Source organism: Aquila chrysaetos, chromosome 26, assembly GCF_900496995.4.
Source record: "Aquila chrysaetos chrysaetos chromosome 26, bAquChr1.4, whole genome shotgun sequence".
Classification (NCBI taxonomy): domain Eukaryota; kingdom Metazoa; phylum Chordata; class Aves; order Accipitriformes; family Accipitridae; genus Aquila; species Aquila chrysaetos.
The window spans coordinates 12,413,720-12,436,079 of NC_044029.1; the positions used below are offsets into that span (position 1 = coordinate 12,413,720).

The 22,360-nt window shown below is 38.5% G+C and overlaps 1 protein-coding gene across 10 annotated transcripts in view; it reads left to right on the plus strand.

Moving 5' to 3' along the window:
- Window positions 1–22,360, plus strand: part of OSBPL8 (oxysterol binding protein like 8) — a 93,792-nt gene that overhangs the window by 33,547 nt on the left and 37,885 nt on the right. For 4 of the 10 annotated variants that reach the window (XM_030002736.2, XM_030002735.2, XM_030002737.2 and 1 more), the window contains exons 3-4: window positions 5,043–5,079; window positions 10,604–10,741. In XM_030002736.2, the coding sequence (XP_029858596.1) occupies window positions 5,043–5,079; window positions 10,604–10,741 (175 nt within the window). Of the gene's footprint in view, window positions 1–2,937; window positions 3,208–5,042; window positions 5,080–10,603; window positions 10,742–22,360 lie in introns of those variants that run through there. The other 6 variants (XM_030002742.2, XM_041120441.1, XM_030002738.2 and 3 more) reach the window with 6 other exon arrangements.

The following is a 22,360-nucleotide window of genomic DNA, read 5'->3' on the forward strand; positions in this document are numbered from 1 at the left end:
TCATTTCAGTTGTAAGAGTTGATAAACTGTGCTGATTATAAAATTTCTGAAGTAGTGAAAATACCAGCTCTTTCTTTCTAAGCATAGTTTAAAAACAGGAAAGGCTAGTGGGTACTATGACACTTCATCATCATCATAATGCTGAAATTATTTAAGAATTAAATTTTTCCACAAGCTGTGTTATGTGGAAGCACTCTAATAGCTGAAGCAGGAAATGTTTTTTAGTTTCCAAAGCTGCTTTCTAATACAAAGCACTGCCTCCCAAAGGCAAAATAGGATATCTTTTCTGTAACTGAGGTGAAGCTCAAGTTTAACACCTCATTAGTGACAAACTTTGTTTGTGATGGTCCAGCTACTACATAGACCTATTAATTTGATCAAGTGTTTTATCACTGTTTTTATCTTAAGTGATGGATTTGGAGACAAGCTATTATGCAGTGCTCTAAGAAAATCCTTGGCTTTTTTCTGTATTAAACAGATCCGTTGATTTGTTGTGGGGCCAATGCATTTATATCCCAGGCACAATATACTATAAGTATCATCTGTCAGCTGTGCAATAGGATATTTTTAAAAAAAAAAAAACAAACTGTCAATTGAGTTGCTGTGCTTCTTGTTTCCTATAATAAAAAAAAAAAGTACCAGTTTACAAAAAACTTTAAAGTAACTCGAAATGTGCTAGTTTTCTTTTTGTGACATGCTTTCACAATAGCATGATTTTAAGAAGGTATCTTGAAATAAGACTCTATATGTTTTACCAAGTCTGCTTCAGAAGAATGCTAAGTGTAAGGATAGATTTGCCTCTCATCCTATATACTTAGGCACCTGAAGTGTCATCTCAGAATAATTTTTTTTAACTGATGGTATACTGTGACTGGCTACTTTAAACATGTCTTACCAAAATATCATTTAGTGGGATAATTGTCTATCTTAATTGCAGTTACAATGTAAAGTTTTTGTGTTGCGCTACAGCTGTTAAAAACATTTTGGAAAGCTTATCTGGGAGTCTAATATACTTGGTCTGGTGTACACCATAGTAAAAAATTGAAACTGAAATATAAAAACAAAAACAAAAAACAATGCGCATATATTTTAAAAGCGATTGGACCCAGTAATTTTGAAGACCTTGAGTGTATGCAAATTTTGACACTTCCCAGAATTTTAAATTGTTTGAAGGGTCACATTTGAGATTTTTCAGTATTCCAGACTTATAGCTGCAATTTGATTTATTTTTTGAGTTCCATTTGTCTGATTCAAAATAATGAAATACATGAATTGCGAACATGCATGAAGAATACTGATCAACATTTTGCTACATGGTTTAAGTCCTTTGGGGGGTTTCTAGGACGTACCTGAAAAAGCCCTTTTTAGAGGTGTCAGCTTTCTAATGTGTTTTTTGGCTTGCATGTAAAAGAAAGAGGAGGAGATCACAGAACTTAACGTTATGGGCTTTTCTTTCCAGAATCAGTCTAGGGAGAAAAGTCTTACATGAAATGCTTTTCCTGTCTAATAATTAGGTTGATATATACTGTATCTGAACACAAATGTTATGACAGCGCAGCAAACTACTTTTGTAATCTGGCACCATTAAAGCAATGCAAAATAGTAGACACTTTAGTTTACGTTCTTGTTTGAGAACAGTTTTTGCCTATTTTTCTATAAAATAATAATTTAATTTAAACAAGCCTCACTGGCCCAGAACTCAGAACATTACATGGGAATGTTTGGTGTAAACCATTCTTTTTCTAAATAATTTTTTTTTTAGAAAACTTTCTAGTCAGCACTAATTTTCACCAAAACATGTATTTCATAAATATGTTGCCTTTGATATAACTTGTACAGTCAGTCCTTGCTATTTAAATACATCAGCAGGCATAGAAGTACCTTTTTTCCTTGAAGCATAGAATAGAGGTCCTTTTCTCTGGTCAGCTTTGCGGGCTGGGATCATGGTCCTGAATTTATATGTAACGTGATTAATCTTAGTGATCTACTTGTATTAGAGACTGCTTTCAGGAAGTCTGTCTTCAGCAGGGTGAAAACTCTAACTTGGCTTTAAAAAGTGCATTTAAACTCTATTAAGAATTTAGCTGTAGGTTTAGATTGTAAATCTAGTAAGTATGTTTAACAAGCATCTTTTGTAGTGTGAGATTCAGACATGCTAGTGTGACATGTGTTTGCTTTTACCCTAATCTTCAACAGGAAAAGGATTTTGTTTTATAGGACAAATTGGCAGATATAATTCTAGGTTTAGTAGCAGTTGTTATAAGCTTTATTTCTGAGAAATGAATGTCTAAAAATAGCATTTTTCTGAAGCACAGAGTTGCTTTTGTATGAAAACAGAATTATGGCTACCATCTCATTTGATGGTTTATATTGCTGGTTTTATTCCTTAGTCTTAATCTAAAACTTTACTGGGAGGAGGGCTAGGTTTTGTATGTTTTGATGGTAACATTTTTAACTAATTGTGCCTCAGCAGAAGGTAAATCAATAATGTAGTGTTGAGAACTTCCCTTATCAAAGGACTTGTTCTGTAATCTGCAATCAAAGTCATCAATTAAATAAATGTGAAAATAAGGGTAGGCTGTGTCTCTGGAAATAAGTGTATCTTTCTCTTAATTTTATATATTTAGAATAAAAAATTGTGCAAGATAATGGACAGGAATGCCCTGAGGGCATTCTTTTCAGAGAAAACATTGAAGTAGTAAAACTGTCATTTTTTATTCCCTTAGAGGTTTGAATCCCTGATCTGCAATGATATGAATTGCAGATGATAGAGGTGTAATAGGCTGTTGGAACACGAAGAGGTCTTTCTGGCTGAAATAGTCTCATTTCAGTATCTTGCATCGATATTTCAAAATATATATTCTGCAGGTTTTACGTAAATACACAGGCCCAAATAGTTCTAATCAAGAGACGGGGTTGACCAGCAACGGAGGCAGTTTGGTGTGTAAACAGAATGTCTGTTGGAGAAGATCAGGGACAGAGTTAGACAGGCTTGTGTTTCAGCCTCTGGCGTAGGAGCTGTTTGTACCAGTTCATAGGATTAACCATGCAATGCTAAAATATTTACATAAAAAAGCCCCTGCATCGTCTCGAGTGACAGATTGCCCTGCTCTGTGGTGTCACGTTGTATCTTGGTCAAGGCTGCTTGAGAGGCAGGCAGTGAGACAGGACCTGCTGCAGTGCTTTTTCACTCCATTTCTTCAATGCGTAAGTACGCACTGTGGGTGAACATGCTGTCTGAGTCTCAAACTTCTGATCCTGTATGTCTGTTAACAATTTATTTTTCCAGTTCTCTTCTCTTGCTTTCCAACTTTTAGTGTGAAATAAAGCAGACCCGTGCTGAATAGTGGTGTTCCCAGTCCTTCAGTCAGTTTCTGGATCTCTGTACAGTTACTGCAAACTCCTTTATCTTGCTCTCTTATCAGTCACTATTCCCTCGAATCTAAAACCAGTGTAGGGCAATACATTTCCAGTCCAAACAAATTGTTTCCTAGTCTGTAGCGTGCTACCTGTACATTAAGAAGAAACACTTTGCCTTGAAAACAGTTGAATTCTTGAACGTGTTTCATGTGCTAGTATGTAAAGCTGTCTGCTAAGTTCATGGGTTCCCTTAGCAGTGTTTCACTCTTTGACCTAAATTTAGTCTCTGACAGGGGATAGAAGGTTGTTTACCAAGTGCACTTATAATTTATTTCAGCTTCTCTTGTTTAATCAAGTCCATTTCCAGAAAGTGCAAAATTATGAAAGAAGGGTTCCCTCACCTTTCCAATGATGTGTACTGCAATTGTAGTATTCTTATTGCAGTACTTTACATTTGCGTGTTGCAGTGTCAGTTTAACACCCCCAGGCAACTGTGAGGGATAGAAATCTGTGTTTTGAGATCAGGAGTGTAAGACAAGACTCCTGCTTGCTGATATTTTTATTTTTCTTTTTTACGATTCCTGCTGTTTAGTACTGATAACAGAGAGGCAAGATTGGATCCTCTTTAAGGCAGGGCAAGGATTTATCTCCTTTCTGGAGCAGAAGTTTTTTGTTTGGGATACAGAAGATACAGCATGTTTGGATTTATTTTATTTTTAAGGAGCAAATATTTATGCTGATCAGTATGCTTGTTTTCTCCTCCTTTTCTGTTATTCGTGGGTTTCAAATGTAGTAAATCCTTTGAGATGTAGGTGGAACTTACCTTACCTCTGTACACGGTGGAGCACAGTGGGATCTTGGCTCCGATTTATGGCCTAGGGTAGCAATGACTTATAGAAGATTCCAGATCAAATGTCAGAAAGGATTACAGACTACTACTATGTAATTACTCTCCTGTAGTGCCTATATTTGATGCGTTCAGTGGGACAGATAATTTTTTTATACAACTTGATTCTTTGGAAATACTTTGATATAAAATATCCTCTTAAATTTAAAACTGCACTGCTTGTCTTCCATCCTAAGTAATTTAAAATGTTACCTGTGTTTGTAGATGAACTGAGTCTGTGGCTTCTAAGTTTGTGTTTGTGTGCAAAAACAGTTAGGCTTGGATCTGGCATTGGTGGGTGCTCGCACATTACTGATGGCTTAAAAGTTTTTGTCTTTCCAAAACACCTGTCTTTAAGTGGGCAGTTTTGGAAACAAATTTTGTGTTATTTCAGTTTTCTTCAGAGCTTTAGTCTTCTGAAAACAGTCCAGCTAAAAATTTCTTAAAATATATTGTGTATCCAGTTATGTGAGCACTAAATTGCTGATGGAGAGGTTCCACTCAGAATTAGCAGTTGGGGCAGTTGCTGTTTACTAACCATATATGATGATGGCTTCTAATAATGGCTTCTCTATAAGCATATTTGTCAGTTTTGTTGCTTCAACTTTTCTGAACTGCTAAGTCTCTTGAGGTCTTGCCTTTGGTATTGAGGTGCATGTTTTATTTTAGTTATGAACTAACACTGTTTTCATTGTCCTTCTTCTTTCCCGCTGCTGCTGCTTTTGTGCACTTGCTTCTTCCTGGCCTGGATTTTTATGTTTGCTGTTCTTCGTTCTTCAATTGTATGTGTACACAGCATCATGGTGATAACAGAGACTCTCATGGACCATCAAGTAAGTGACTCCCCCCTCCTACAGTATGTTTGCACATATGTTCATAATAGTTAGCATGTATCTTTACATATAGGCTGCTGGGCTAAATGCTACGTTTTCTTCCATACTGTAATTGAGAAGCTCAAGTACAATGAAAATTTACTGTTGGAAAAGTATTTTACCTGGCATACTACTCATCTAAATGTTTCCCTCCATTAACCCCCCCCTTTTTTTTTTTTTTTTTTTTTTTGTTAGTGGGAGAAGTGTATTCTTCACCTCTCCCAGCCATGGTTAGAAAAAAATAAATCTTTTAAATTACTTATCTGGAAGAGAAAAAGATATATTTATCAGTTTGAAATGAAACCTTCAAATGTTATTGTAGTATAGATAATAAAGACATGGAAATAATGGTTCAGAAACAGTTTTATTTTTTAGCTTGTCTGTTTATAGTGCTATATGTTTCACTTGATTTCAATAACTTTACATCTTCAGAAATGAACAGGTGTGTATACTGTAATACTCAAATAAGGATTGGATCTGATGTGGTGATAGGGAAAACTTCAGTGTGTGTATATACGTGTGTGCACACAGCCAAAGACTTATTAGTGCCATTGGTTCGTGGGTGTTAGTATGATCGTAGGATTGGCAGAATAATTTTGCCTGGGATTAAGAGTCTGTGTATGTGGGAAAGGTGCAGGTACAAATTCTTTCTTTTTAGTGAGAAATCTGTGCAGAAGCCATGGTATTAGCTGATACCACTTATTATAGAGATCAAAAAATAATGCAGAATGGAATTATAATAAACCTTCTCCTATATCTGATGTCCTTGTGCTATTTTCAAGAGTGTAGGCACTTTCACATGCTCGTTATAGAAACAGAAGAACTGGGAATCTGCCACTTCAGATATAATTTTTTTTCATAGCTTTATCTGATGAAATAAATTGGCTGTAAAGATCACAATTTGTGTTTCTTCTGATGCATGAATCATACTGACAAACTGTATTTTAGTAATTTGATGGCCAGTATGTGGAAATGGAACAAAGTATGTATTATCAACTCTAATAGTTCTGTTGGTATTGAAATGTGCCCTCCAAAGAGTTGCGAGGAGGCTTTGATATTTACTAATTGATGTTTCTTCTCTAAAATAACCCTCTGCTCATCTTCGAGGAGGTAGATGGTATGGGTTTAAACTCACTCAGGTAAAGGAAGGGATTAACGGAGGTCATCTTTCTCTTGAATGAGTGCTCTGAAGCCTGAGTGAAAATCTAAAAATGAATCACCAGTTTGAGGCCTTTGAGTGAAAGGAATGGTTGGCCACACTATTGTAGGTCTTGTCAGACACGTTGAGCATATGCCTAACAAATCCATCTTTCAAGTTGCAGAGATGGCACGTGAAACCCAAGAAGAATTAGAATCATAGAATGGTTTGGGTTGGAAGAGACTTTTAAAGATCATCTAGTCCAATGCCCCTGCCATGGGCAGGGACACCTTCCACTAGACCAGGTTGCTCAAAGCCCCATCCAACATGGCCTTGAACACTGCCAGGGATGGGGCAACCACAACCTCTCTGGGCAACCTGTTCCAGTGCCTCACCACCGTCGTAGTAAAAAAATTTCTTCCATATGTCCAATCTAAATCTATCTTCTTTCAGTTTAAAACCATTGTCCCTTGTCCTCTTGCTATAGGTCTTGGTAAAAAGTCTTTCTCTATCTGTCTTATAAGCCCCCTTTGTATATTGAAAGCCTCCAGTGAGGTCTCTCTGAAGTCTTCTCTACTCCAGGCTGAACAGCCCCAACTCTGTCACCTTTCTTCATAGGAGACATCTTCCAGCCCTCTGATCATTTCTGTAAGTGAGGTGTTCCCCAGGAACATTTAAAAAAAAAAAAAAAAAAAAATCATATTTTGATTGTCCTCACTAAAACTCACTAGAAAGTGTGAGTGCTTTGAAGGTTAGTCAGAAACTGAGTGTGGTTTTTGAGACTTACATTTTTGATTAGTTTGCCAAGATTTCACTGCAGGTACATGGGGACAAGTGAATCTAAAACTGTAAGTTTCAGTTTGGTGTTTTGGGCAAATAAGAAAACATGTTTGACTAGAAACATCATTTATTCATTCGTGCTAACTTTTATTTCACAAGTGAGCAAGGTCACTAGAGTAAATGACCATTCATCTCTTTCAGGATCACTGTTGGTTTTATTCTGTGAATGTAATGAAATTCCAGGATAAAATCATTCTGTGCTTCAGATGAGTTCAAAATTAGCTATAGGACTGTCAAACATTGTCAGTAAATGGATGACATAAGTATGTACCGTACATTTTTATAGTGTTTATAAAATCAATCCATCAGAAGCTACAAACAGCAGCCAAGGAGCCTCTACAAATTGCTGAGTTATCTATTAATAGGTACTAATTAAATCTATGCTCTTAAAAAGATCTGCTTCCGAGTGGTAGGTGTTTGATTTAATGGCATCTTGAAAACTCAGGTTTGTTATGAGCATAACTTTTCCCCCTCCTCTCTCCTTTCTAAGCACTTTTTCCTTTTCCTTGTAATAGCTTTCTTTGTTTCCATCTCTATCTTTTAAGGTTCCAGAGCTCCTGCCATAAGATGCTTGGCATATCTTTACAGAGATCATTAACTTCCTGAAGGTCCTGCTGATTTTACAGCTGTGACTGTACAGGCATCTCTAAAAATCAGGTCATTAGTCAGTCTTTTATAGAGAAAAGATGAAAGCCTCTTAGTAATCTTATTCACTGTCCCCTGCTCAAAGCAACAGGTAATGTTCTGCCTTGCCCTGTCTTTCCCCTCAACCCAAAGCAAACATCTGAGCATCAGGATGAGGCATTTTGAAGGAAGAGGACAACTTCTTCCTAGTGGCGGCTACAGTGGTGGATAGACATTTATGTACTTAACTGATTTATTTCCGTTTGTTTAGTACTTTTACAATGCTTTGTATAAAAAGGAGATTTTAAAACTCTACTGCTAATCTATAAAAGCTGAAGGATGATTGAATTTCTCAAAAGCCCTCTTGATTTAAGAAGTTCATCTTGAATCCCCAGGCATGCAAAGTGATTTCCACAAGATATTCTATGTTAGGTGATACATAAACTGTGTTTTTTAGGAAAGGAGCCTTTGTTAGTGCTAGCAGTCTTGGCAGGACCCAAACTGAGTCTGCAGACTAATGCAGGAGCATGAATTTAATAGTGAACTTGAAGCTTGTAACCCTGTGGGTGTTACCGAGTTAACATCGCTGAATTCAGTTCATGCTTTGGTAGAACTTGTGTGCAGAGTTTGCTTATGCTGCAAATTACGGGTAAGTACTGCCTGAGAAGTGATCATGTCTTGACAGCTTAAAGAAACCTTTGGAATTCCCAAAGCTTAAAGCTTAAAGAGAAGTTAGCCATGCTGCATGCTGCCCGTACAGAAACGAGCCTTCTGCACAGGTCACTCGAGAAAGGGTTGTTAGCGCAGCTCCCGCTGCGGAGCAGGTACTCGACGCAGGCGAGGAGCCCACCCGCAGAGCTGGAGCACTGCCCGCTGCAGCGGCCGGGGGCACCCGCAGAGCACGGCGGGCTGTGAAATCCCTTCCCTGTGAAGCTAAGTGGCCGCTGGCTCTTTGAGAGCAGCTTTCAGCTAGTTGATTGAAAGTTGGTGCTACTTTGGTGCACCTTAAATGTTTTTAAAACAGGTATAGCTCGCTCCCCTCGCAGGGACCCCTTTTGTGTGAGCCTGTGAAGCAGCTGTTTTCTACACACCCCACACCCCCTTTTATTTTTCATTTCAGATACCAGACCTTTTGTGGTACAGTCCCTTCCCAAGACTTCAGCAACTGCCCTGCTCCCCCCTTTTCCCTTACTTGTAGCTGCAGGACAATAAAAAGCTAGTTTGGTGGTACTACAAGAAGAGCAAAGTCAGTTACTGCTTTGAAGTGCTGGCCTTCTGGCACTGACAGACTTGAACTCTGACCTGGTAAAATGAGCTCTTTACCTCCCTTGTCCATCTCCTCACGTGTTTTTCCTGAGCAGCAGTCTGCATAGGGTATAGTTTGTCCAGAGCAGAGCTTTAGATGGTTTATCTGATGTAGAAAAATAGTACAGGTGTGTATCCTGGCATTCTTGCGTTCTTCTTAGAATCATAGAATCGTTTAGGTTGGAGAAGACCTTTAAGATCATCGAGTCCAACTGTTAGCCCAACACTGCCAAGTCCAACTCTAAACCATGTCTCCAAGTGCCACGTCTACACATCTTTTCAATACCTCCAGGGATGGTGACTCCACCACTTCCCTGGGCAGCCTGTTCCAGTGTGTGACAACCCTTTTGGTGAAGAAATTTTTCCTAATATCCAATCTAAACCTCCCCTGGTGCAACTTGAGGCCATTTCCTCTTGTCCTATCACTTGTTACTTGGGAGAAGAGACCGACACCTGGCTACAACCTCCTTTCAAGTAGTTGTAGAAAGTGATAAGGTCTCCCCTCAGCTTCCTTTTCTCCAGGCTAAACAACCCCAGGTCCTTCAGCTGCTCCTGGTAAGACTTGTGCTCTAGACCCTTCACCAGCTCCGTTGCTCTTCTTTGGAGATACTCAAGAACCTCCCCCCCCCCCCATACTGTCTTGTGTTCATTCTAGGCTTTGGTGAAAAAATGTTTCCATTGCTGTAATAATAGTACTGATCAAGCTAAGAAGAGGGCCTCTGTACTTCGCGGAGTCCATCCAGAAAATAGAACTTGTTTGTTTTGACTAGATCTTCTGCTGAACTTTTAAAACGATTTGAGGAAAGCTTGGGAACTCTTAAAATGAGCAGCATATAAGTTCCAATCTTTTAGGCAGGCTCTTCTTTAGCAAGCACCTATTGTTCCCCCTCTGATCTCTTTTTGTCGGTATATCTACTTCCACAGGCCAGGTGTTACCGAGTCAGCCATTATTCCATTATGAAAAAAAGTACAGTTTTGTTGTGTGCAGCTTAAGGAAATGTACAGCCACTGTAAACAGGATGCCTGGCCAGGTGATCTTATAAATAGCTAGAAGATGTCAGACAGGTCTTTCAGACTGATAAGGTTCGAGAGTAATTCTTCTGCTTTAAGCCTTTGCCTTGACAGAGTCTATACATGATCTTTATTAATAAGACTTGTTTCTTGTGGTGTACATACATATGTTCATCTTAGCTTTCTGGGATGGTGGCACAGCTTGATCTAGCAAGTAATTTCCTGGCTTGGCTGCGTTGTGGCTAAACCAAGAACTATCACAAAAGTGATGAAGAAAGCAGGGTTTCAGAAGTTAAGTAACAGCTCAGTGCTGTATCTGTATTCAGTGGCAGCCTTTCCTCCTAGTTTTTTTTCATCTTCTGCCTCATGTCTTAGACCAGTCTTGTCAGCTTCTTTCTGCCATCCCTTTCAAAGCAAATCTCTGGTTTGAAATCCTCATTTTCTAGAATGAAAGATTTCGCAAGACAGGATTTGAATACCAGTTTCATAAATAGCAGTGAAGTTGTTAATAGAAATCTATGCACAAGCACATAACAGCATTGAATGAGCATCCATTTTGTATTTCAGCAGTGGTAACAAACAGCGATGAATCACAGCTTTTAACTCCAGGAAAAATGAGCCAGCGCCAGGGGAAAGAAGCCTATTTTACTCCAACCAAAGAGTTACTCCAACCATCTCTCAGCCCAGGAACTACCCATAGCCATGGTAAGACAAAGCTATTTTTTACAGAGGTTTTAAAGAACTTAAATGCTGACATTAATTTTCTGTTCCAAATGTTGATTCAAAACCACTGTCTTTCACAATGAAGAGGTAAGGAAGAAAGCATATTGAAATTATTGTATGTAATTCTTTGTATCCTTATGTGTTAATCTGAAACAGAAAAAAATGCATTATGTGGTGCACTAATTTATTAAAGCATGCTATGATTTGTGGGAGAACAGTCCACTTGATGGTAAATCATTATCTGTGTGTAATCCTGTAACTAATGGTCATGTTAATGTCTCAGGTATTTAAGTTGTGTCTTCACACGGAAGTGGTGTGATACCACCTAAGCCTGGAACCTTTGTGTAAAGACCTCTTAACAATTACTTCTACTGAAAGATCCTTCCCTTTAAGAAAAGGGGTGGGGGGGGGAAGTCTCAGCACTACTTTTTGCCAGCTTTCAAACAGTCCCTCTGCCTTGCTAAACCTGTTGAAAACAAACTCCGTGGATCCATGTGAACTGATGGGATGCAAAATGAAACTCATCAGCAGGCCTGACATGTTGATAGTCTGTTTAAAAAAACAAAAAATAAAAACCAAGCAATAGTTGCTCTCCTTGTGCTTATTTGCATTTGAAACTGCTTGTGTTGTCTTATTGCCTAGGATATCATTAGACATGTTTGTTACCATGTGTGGAGTCCTTAGTGAAAACTTCAGGCTTTTTTTATTAATATTGTCTCTCCTTTTACTCTTGGCAGCCATGCCAGTCATCTATGCTTCCTTTAGTTCTTGCCATGAGTAGTGTTCCTGAGATTTTTTTGGTATGAGCCTCCCTAACTCCCATAGCTTGCTTTGTCAAAGTAATGACATTAGTCCATCAGAGTAATAGAGGCAGTGTCTCAGGTAACTTTGAATCTTCTCCTGTTTTCCATTCAGTACCGTTCACATAAAAACAAAAAAACTTTGAAACCAAAGATAGTTGTTACCATGTTGAATCTGGTAGTCTTTTAGTGTATTTTAAGAATTATTATGGTAGTTTTTTCAGTGCTATGAACAGCTGGCTTTCATATATTTTTCTCAAAGCTGCTGTTATCTCACTGGAACAGCACTTGATGTTCTCTGGCTTGCATTGTGCTTAATCGGAGAATATTTTCTGTAGAATATACATATATAACCTGTTTGTAATCTTTATTATGTTTAAAGAAATTTTTGGTTATTCTCTCTACGTACTGTGTTGTATCCCTTACTAGACTAATGTTGTAGTTATATAAATGTATTTGAATATTCTAGTAAAATCTTCCTTTTAGCATTGCTATTCCCACTAATTTATTAAGTCAAACTGTTTTGCTTTTTTTAAGGGCTTTTACTCATAGGAAAATCATTAAAACGGGCTTGAGAAGCACTAAGACTTGATTATGCTACGTCAAATTTCTTGCAGATACTAGATCTTCTCTTCTGATTTTTTTTTTTCCTCTGATTATTTCAGGGCTTATATAAGTGATTTTAAGCTGGTTAAATGTATCTGTGCCTTTTTTAGCATCAGTCATCACTGACTTAGTCTTCCAGGAGCGCTACTAGGAATGAGGCTGTAGTTTCATGAAACAAGGAATTTGGCTTGCATTCAATTTCAGTAGTGAAAAGGTAAAATGTGGGCTAGGCTTCAGCAACTTTTAATTGCTAACTTCTAGCCTATCTGCAACTCAGGAGGCGTAGGTTTGATTTTTTTATGGAGGAGGTTGACCCACATTTAGAAGTTGGGTGATTATTCTGTTGTAGTTATTCCTATGGGAAAATTACAGTGCTGGTGAAAATGTGAGCTTATTACATAGAGAAAAAGAGATGCTGTGCCAGCCTGAAAAACATGAAGTAGAACAGAGTTTAAAGTGGTGGAGTACTGGAGGCTGACTGTTGTAAATGAAATCCTATTAACAAAGGTCTTCACAATATACCTGCAGTATTATGTGATGAGAATATGCAGAAATATGGGAAATGTTTAGATACAGTACTTAAAGACATTTACTATGAACTAAATGGAGATACTTGTAGTCATTGACACCTGAATGCACCCTTAGGAGATGGGTAATGTAAATAAACAATTCAAAAGCATGCTAGGCACAGGATAAAAGAGAATCGAAACAGAAAAATGTGTGATACAGTCTACAAAGAACTGATTAAATGTATATAAAGGGGAGCTGTGACATGGGTACTTAGCTTTTGCCACTGGACAGTTGGATGTTGTTGGATGCTATTTGGCCACCATTACCTAAGTTATGTTTCCTGCTGCCTGAATAAAAGAGCCTGTGTAGCAAAGTCGGTTTTGTATAGAGCTTGTGGTTAAAAATAAATGAGTTGGAATGAAATGAAACCTGTGAAGAGGCAGTCTCTGGAGCAGCTAGCACTAACTTTGGTGTTAGTAGGGAAATACCACCATGTGTGCTGGATTCTTTGGCTGGCCCCAGCAGTCCGGGGACAGGCATGCTCAGTGCCTGTCTCTTGGAAAATGTACTGGAACAAGCTTAATTTGTGTCTTCTGCTTGTGTTTAAAGTAAGATCCTAATGACAGGTATTACAAATATGAATAAAAGTAGATGAGTCTTAATATGAGGGAGTGGAGGTAAACATTAAACATCTGTTTGGGACACTGACTTCCTATTTGGAACAAAGAGAACGATACAACGTGTCATTGTGAAGTTGTAAGTGGTATGTATTTCATGATTTTAAGTGCTCCTGTGTATAAATACTGCATTTTCATTTATGTGACCATAGATCTGGATTTCAGAAAGCTTCTATTTTCCTGTACTTGGTTTCTTAGTTTAAGACACATGACTTCCTCCTTCATCACTCTTGTCACTCTTGTGAGATGGAACTTACTATGTCATCTGAGCCAGAGATGGGGGTCATCTTTTTGGAGTCCAATGCAGATCTGTTTTACAAATGTAGAGTAAAGTTTGATCTGGCTGCATTGTCTAGTGATTGTTCAGCAAAAGCCTATTTACACTATCATTGTTCTGTATAATCTTTGTATGAAAAAGTTGCAGCTGCTTATTTTCCATGATATTTTTAAGATCCTTGAAGATACGCTGTCCTTTGTTCTGAGGCTGAAGACTAGCTTGCCTTTGAGGCTACAGACTGACATTTACAGGTGTGGAGATCAGAGTCGCTTCCATAGAAAGCTTCAGCAAGGTTGTCTGACAGCAATGTATTTAAAAAAACTGGTGGTGGGATTATGCTTGTATGATCTCAGTCAGTTTATGTAGAAAGTTCAGAATTTTAGTGGTGAAAGGCTAACTCAGCTGTATATAGCATTGGTCCTGAGATGGACAAGTGGTTAACTAGAGTGTCAGAATAAGCTAGTCCTGATCATAATACTTCAGTTACAATTTGTTCTATAAAACAAATTTATTGAGCCTGGAAATGTCAGTGGCTTTAAGTTGGAGAATACCAAAATCCAACTGCTATCTGTTGCTATCTGTGCAAAAACTGACACACTCAGATGTGCTGAGTTTTAAGAGACATCAAAACAAACCTAAAAAAATAGCTTTTTGCATCCACAGCGTGCAAGAAAGGATTTCATAAAAGCACAAAGTTGGCTTAACTAGACAACCATTTACATTCTGTGTGGTACCACCATTTCTAGAAAGCCAGCAATACAACTTGTTATAGAAGCTTTAAGCTGAACTACACAAAGGAAAGATTTTTGAATATGGAGCTTCTCAGCATCATAACTCAGAAACTGCTTGTGAAAGTGGCCTTGAGCAGCTCCACATTGAGTTGATCTTGAAAACTTTACTGATTTCCCTCACTTTTCATTGTATGTTTAAGAAAGCAGTTTCTTGACTTGCTAACTCAACAGCTCACTCGCATGGATTACTTTGCTTCTCATGTCAGGCTGGGAAATGGTAAAACAGTGATAAAGAGTTGGCAAGAATTTGCAAGATCGAACTTTCTGAAGCAATCTTTTTTCCAACGTAGAGTCTTTAATTCTAACTTTTGAAGTCTTTGTTCTTAATTGTCCTTTCATAGTATCTACCAAGTTAGTGCTGCCTCTAACTCGTTAATGCTATATATTGTACCTGAATGTTGCCTTCTGGTATGTTTTATTTTCATATCATTGTTGTTTTTCTTCTGAGTTATCTGCCAGGCAGTGAAACCTTCCTAGTTCTCTGTGCCTTGAACATTCTAAATGATCATACCGTGTTTTTTGCTACGTATTTTATTTAGAATTGTCAGACTTGGAATTGAACCTAAATAATTCAGTAGCCTTTTGATGGAAACTTTAATGGGTTTGGGGAGTTAGCTTTAGCTGTAAAGTTTTGCTTATGTTTGTGGTATGGTGGGTTTTCAGGCTCTAGTGAACTAGTGTGGCCTTGCCAACTCACCAAGACCATATTTTTGTAAGTGTAGTGCATATAGATGTTAGTACTGCTAAAATATCTTTCAGTTCTAGCAGTTGATGCATAGATTGAAAAATGTTAATTTAGCTCATTTTTCTGTGTTTGCATTCTACGGTTGAAAATGTTATTAACCATTAATGGGCAAACAAGTAAACTTTTATTAAGCTTTTTTGGGGGAGTTTACTTTTTTTTAACCTACCATAAGTGCGGCCAAAAGGAATTATTGACAAAACTATTTTATTATGGTTAAAAAAGGAACATGAAAAACATTGAGTACAAGACTGCATTTTCAAAAGCTATAAAGCAGAACTCTGCTTGCTGATGTAAGCTGTTTATGTTGTTACACAAATTATCCCTGGTAAATTGGATTCTGGTAAATCTTGTTAACTCAGGCTTACATTGGGATACCACTTTATTTGTTTGCTAAAATGGGTTAATATAGAAATAGTGATCACTTAAAATTTATGAAAAAAAAACAGAAGTCTCCTCAGAAAGGTTTTTAATATTTTTTAACTTAAAATATGCTGTGAAAACTATTTCAGACTTTTTATGAAAACAGCATAGATGCTTAAATAATAATAAGCTGTACTTGTGGTAAATAGGGAAATCTAGTTAAGATAATATTATTAAAAATTCTGTAATAGGATGTTTGAAAATGTCTGGCTTTTCTGTATTTTTCTTGTCTATTCAAAGCATTGATAAGATGCAGATGGGGTGAAAATGTGAGTAGTATCTGGGAAAAGCCTGTGTAGGATGGTGAAGATTGAGGAGATATTTCACAATTATGTAAATCTTTGAGCTAAATTAACAGCTTCTTGCTGTCTTTTTTTTAAAGTCATCCCGTCGCATAAGGGGGTAAGCAGTAGAAGTGTGTGCCCAAAGGAGCTTGAGCTAAGAAACAGGATCTGCCTCTCTTTTCCAGGAGAGTAGTAGTAGTTGTTAATTCAGTTTGCAATATGATGAAAATGTATTCTGTGTTACATGACTGAGAAACAGAAGTGGCTTAGGTGCAGGGAGGGGGGTTGGCAGTGGAAGCAGAATTATAGGTCTGCCGATGGTGATGATCACAATGAATAGAAAGGAGGAGGCGAGGCTGATTTGGGGCGAGAGTAAGGGTGGTTTTGGCTGTGCTGAGCTTGTACTGAAGACTGCTCCAGAGTAAACATCTGAAGGACATGCTAGGATTTTAATCCATAGGACAGTGCATTTGGGGAGAAAATACAAATTTAACTATTTTTGCATGTGAGAGAGGATGGAGAGTGAAAAACAGATGTTTTTAAATGGTAGGTCCTAAAGAACACTTATTACCCGTTGAAAGGATGAGATGCCTTTGGAGCCATAATCACCAAGAAAATAAATTACTTGTCTATCTGAGACAGCTAACAAGTTAAAGGTGGTTTGTTGTAGACCTGTACAGCTTCCAGCTTTTAAAAAAAAACGTTTGTTTCAGGTGTTTGGCTCAGTTGACAGCAGCAGCATGTTTTGTTTGACCAGGTGGTAAGAAACATCTGGAGCTCCTGACTCATCATCCCAGTTCTGGCTTGCTGGTGGTCAGCGTGCAAGAAGCTCTGGTGATGTAGCACACATCTCTTAGCAGCTGTCAGGGAAGACAGACTACTGTGGTCCAGTGGAAGGAAAGATACAGCCCTGTGTCAGTGAACTCAAAGTATTGGTAACTCCTTCAGAGATAGGCACTTGGCTTCAGTGCTTTGGCCAGGTTTCTGCCAGGAGGTCACGAGCGCCTGTGCATTCATGTGGGTGCACGAGACTGAAGCCACAGCAGAGAGGCACTGTGTTGGAGCTGGAGAGAGAAATCCTGCATGCCTGTGGTTGTAGCAGATGCATGCGTTGAGCATGGGGGAGGCTGTAACTCCACTGGTAGAATACTGATCACTGCTTAAATGCCAGCTCCTGCTTTCCTTTCAACTAGCACTTTCAGTGTGTTAATATTTCTTTTTGAAAATGCTATTTGGCTTGCAGATGGTAAAATCTTGCCAATCTATCTGGTTCCAAATCAAGCTGTTTCCTGAGTAGTTGGGTTATGTCCAATCTTTGATATTGATTTCTGTTTTTCTTCTCATGTTTCCATTGACTTTACTCTCTAGAGTGTCTAGACAGAATTATTTGTGGAAGTAACTTCATGCAATCTCTCCTGTTTTCCTCCACTATATCTGTCCTTTGAACAGAGAAGCTGAAGAATGGCTCAATAATTTATTATCTTGACACAGTAAGAGCAACTTAGTAATAAGCATGTCATACTTTTTTACCTCACTTCATCTTTCCATAAGTCTGTCTCACTGTCTCAGCAGTAGAGAAGAAACTGCTAGACGGCTTGCTGAGGCTCTCCAACAAGCTTAATTTTTAACACTTCCATATTAACAGTAAATATTACTCCTGAAGTCAGGCACCTTCTCTGTAGAGGAAGTGTGTCAAATGTCTTAGAAAAATGTTAACGCTTTTGCTTTCTCCTGCCGCATGGGAATTCTGTCTAAAACCTTGCAAGCCTTTGCTCTTGGAGAGCCTTGGTCTCTCTTGCTGTGTTCTTGGGAGGTGTTTTAATTTGTCTTACCTTGTCTTTTGATGATGAGGAAGTATTTTGTAATCAGCAGTGTATAGGAGCCATGTGGACTGGTTGTTCTTTAGGTAGTTATGGATTAATATCTGTTGTATTGCTGCAGGGACCTGACTCCAGTGACATGGGTGGTCACTTTTCGGTTTTATGATGGAGCGTACCTCATGGAGGTGAAGCCCCAGTTCTGCAAAATTGTGTGACTTATTTGGAATAGCTTTAGTGATGCTTCTCTCAAACAGGATGTGAATGAGGTTCTAGTCACAGTAATCAAGGAAGGAGTGAGTTCAATCCCTAAATAATGTGGTTTTAGCTGGTGTTACCAGACTGAATTTCTTGTGAAATGTTTGAAGTTCTGCTGTGGGTAGTTCTGTGCGTGGGTAGTCTCCTGAACCTATTATCTTGACCTCCTGCTTTCTTACTGTAATGCATACTCTGGCAGATTCCTCTGTGCAAGTCATTGTGTGTTTATTAAAACTCTCCATTTCTGAAATGCTACTCCACCCACTATTTGTGGCTTGGGTAAATAGCATGTACTCCTTTCTGTGTGGGTTATAGCTTTATGAAAGCACGGTACTGGGTCTGAAAGGCACAGCAGGGCTGATTACTGTGAAACTTCTCGAGCAAGTTCTCTTTCCATGACAATCTCTGCAGAGCTGGCCTACTTGAACCTGAAATGTGACCTTGAGAACTTCATAAGGGCTGAGATGAAAACTGTTGAAACCCGAGCAGTGCGCAAGCCTATTTACTTTGGAGTGGGAGGAGCTGAGCAGGAGTGTTAGCAAGTGAGGAGGTGCAGCCAAGTACAGTTGCCAACAGGGCACTGGGAGCCTTGGTGTTCATTCATAACCGCTCTCAGGCGTGCCTCTGGAATTACTCCTCAGCTAAATTGCACTCGACTTGGAAATACCAGAGAACAGAAGAATATTTGGTGGAAGAAACTTGCTACTCTAAACTGCCAACACAACTTGTAGCCTCATGGTTCAGATGTCTTTTTTCTGCATCAGATATTGGTGTCTGAAGGCAAGTATATCTTTAATACCTTTTTTGTTAAATAGGAGAAAAACGCTTTCACTTAAAGTCCATGTGCAAAAATCAGGTGTTGGATAAAATGCATTTATAGGTGTAATAGCATAGCAGTTTCCTTTTTCTGTTTTCTGCCTGCCGTGAAGAATGTGTGTATGCTGCATGTAGAGAATTATTTATGACCTTTTCTTTTGTTGGACTGTGGGGAGAATTCTACTGGAAAACATAGCGTTGTCAGGATGTCAGGGCAAATTATTGTCAGACTTGAAGGGCAAGTCTAAAAAGCTTCTGTCTTCTCTGCTACACCATCAGTTTTCCTTCCTCCTTCTCCCTTTAGTTTTCACAAGAGTTTGGTTTTAAGAAGGTTTTGGGTTTTCCTTGTATAGCTCTAAGGGGAAAAGGAATACTTTTTTAGTTTACATCACTAGATACACTGTTAGTTGTATTATTGCATCAGTAGCAGTTTGTATAATGTGTTCATTATTTTAAACTTATAATATCCATATAAAAAGGATAATTATATTTAAAATTCCTCAGTTGGATAGTTCAGAATATGTATGATTTGAGTTCAGTTTTCATGCTTGGAATTCATACCTGTGCAGTTCAGAGAGGTCTTTTTTGATGAGCCTATGTTTTTTTCAGCTGTAAATATTTTTCAATTGGAGAAATTTTTTAAAACTAAAAGCAGGCTTTGTCAAAAGTGTTCATGCGCTGTTGGAATTGCACGTGTCTTCTATTTGCCTTTGCTTTGGTATTCTGAGATTTAAGTTTTGCCTCAGGCAATATCCTGGAAGAAGGGTTTAAGCACAGGACTATGGGGGTTTTTTTTGGCCAGCATTTACTACTGAAGAAGCCCTGATTGAGTAGTTGATATGAGAAATGCATTCTGTACTTTAGAAACTGTATACAGCAGATAAGTTTTCCTCCTCTAAAGAGATGTTCAACAGATTGACTGAGAATGGATTCTTCCCCTGCTCCCCCTACCCCCCCCCCCCGCCCGAAATAGATGAACTAAATATTTGTCATGGTTTTTTCATCTTCATACTGATTTAGGTATTGTATAAAACAGAGAAACCAGGAGACTTTTTCTCCCTTTCAGTGCTTTAATGAAGTACTTAACTTTTGTTATGAGGAATCTTATTTTTTCATGTACAGATACGCAGTGGCACACACCCGATGTGTTTAGGCTAGAGTGCAGATACTTTCCTGTTTATGCAGGCTCTTCAGCTGTGTCTGACTTCCGCAGTTGGACTTGGCTGTAGTTCTATTTGTGAGTATTTTGAAACCATGTAAATTTCCAAGCTGTCTGTGTTAGTGCATTTTCTAAGTATATCAATTATTAAGGCACTGGGAACTGGTAGCAAAAGGATAGAAGGCTTCCTGGGACATTAGTATCATTCATTAGGTGACCTTAGACTAATTCTGATTTTATCAGTAGATTGACCTAATCTGTCTGAAATTATTTTCAGGGAGGGGAGAAGAGGAGAAAGGATATATATTTTTTTTTTTCTGTGTCTAATATGTGGTGGCTAATGAAGTGCACCTTTCCATTGTCATGTACAGAACATGCAAATAAAAGTACTTCCAACTACTTTAAAAGTATGTCTGTGTCCTTTCAGGAATCAAATTTATTACAAGGAATCAAAAGGCTTTCTAAAAATCTTTGGGCACTAAGCGTGTGGAGAGCAGAAACCCCTTTAATATTGCAGGCTGATGCTCAAGAGTTACAATAAACTTCAGCTTACAATCACACCATGGAGATGATTGCTCATTTTTATTAAATGTTGCAGATTCCTTTTGATCTAACAGCCTTTTGGTTGTGTGTCAGCTATCTCTCCAGCAATATGTACTGCTTTGAAGTAGTTGAAGCAAATGAGCATGTGTATACAAGTATTAGCAGGCATAATAAATCACAAGCTGTTGAAAAGGTGGAGAACTAATGAATTTTTACAGCCAAACCATGTAATTAACTGTTTTACCACTGCAGATTTAAGTGAAATATGAAGATGGCTTGGTGGTGGGGAAGGGAGATGGAGGAAGCTTAAATAAGGTTATTTTTTTTTTTTCTTTTCCTCCTCCTTTGTGGTGGTGAGACAGAGTCGTATTTTGGCAAAAGGCACAGAGTCTGCCCCTCCTATAATGCTGTGGAGTTAAAGCAGAAGGTACTTAGAATACCCAGATAACAGCTTCCTTCGTTGGGAGATAGCCTCATAGAGGGGAAAAGTAACATTACCTGTATTGAAATTCTTAATTTTATCTACCCAAAGATTTCAGTTTCACTTCTAAATGGAGAAAAGGGCATAGGAAGGAGAAAGAAGTTTTTAATCTATTCTCGTTTACAGTTTGGCTACATGAACAGTGTCAAGGGACCTGAGAGGACATGGAGAAAAATAAGGTGAAAACCTTCAGGATTACATTTTTTCCTGGAACCCCTGGATGTCTAGCCACTTTCTAGTAACATGAACATAAAGTGGCAGAGAAGACGACGTTGTGGAAGAGCCTGCTAGGCTGGCAGAGTCATGCTCAGTAGTGGCTCCAGAACAGTGGCACAGCAGCTGGAGGCAGATGCAGACAAAGCGGTGCGGGTGGCTGGTGGTGGACCCTCCTGTTAGTCTGTGTGACCCTGCCGTTCCGGTACAAGACATGGAAATGTCCTGATACCAGTGTCAGCAGAGTGTTCCTGGGCAGGGTCATAGCCCTGACTCTGAAAGCTGAGATAACAGACCCATTAACTGGGCAAGATAGGTCACTAATGAGAGGATACAGTTCCTTCTGTGTGTAAGGGGAGTTTTTCTACTGTAGCTTTCTCTTGATTTTAATTAGAAATAAGAAAGTGCATATTCTGAAGAGATTTGGACCAAGGTAGTCGCTCTGTTTTGTAGTTAAGAAGATAGATTTGGAGAAGTGATGTGGAGCTGTGTTTATTTAAAAAAAAAAAAAAAGAGAAAAGAAGAAGAAAAAAGTGGTGTTCTCCCTCCTTGCATTTCCTCCTCATTGGCCCACCATTCCACTCCTTAAGTTTTTCAGCTGCTCTTTCTGTTCTTTCTGGGACATCTGGACAAGGACTGCTTCAGCTGAGGGAAGTATGAGACACAGTAATGGATAAATGGAGACAGGCCTGAATACATGATGTGCTCATCCAGTTTCTCCCCCTCCCTGTGCACAAGTGAATAGAGGTTTTTCACTTCTTGTACAAAAGAAGTGAAAGTTACGTATTGCATATAATGGTTTCTGTTGATGGGTCATATTTGGTTTTTTCAGTTACATCTTTTTTCCTTGGCATGTATTGGGACATTAGTCTGTTAAGAGGCATGAAGAAATTCTAGTGATTCATAGGATGCTGGAAGCTACTATGTTTCATAATCGGAAAATTATATTCGGTGTTTTGTTATGTGTCTTAGTGTATGTATCTATAGGTACTAATGCACATACACTTTGCACAGTTAAAACCTTTCATAGGAGTTATAAAATACTTCAGTCTACTGTATTATCCTTAAGCCAATGTGAACTGAAATTACTGAGCCGCGAATAGTAAGTACACTTCTTTGCGTAAGAGCTGGAGTAAACAGTATTATTTGAGGATTAATCAAATTCACACTACCATTGATTTAATTTGTGGGATGTGTTTCACTT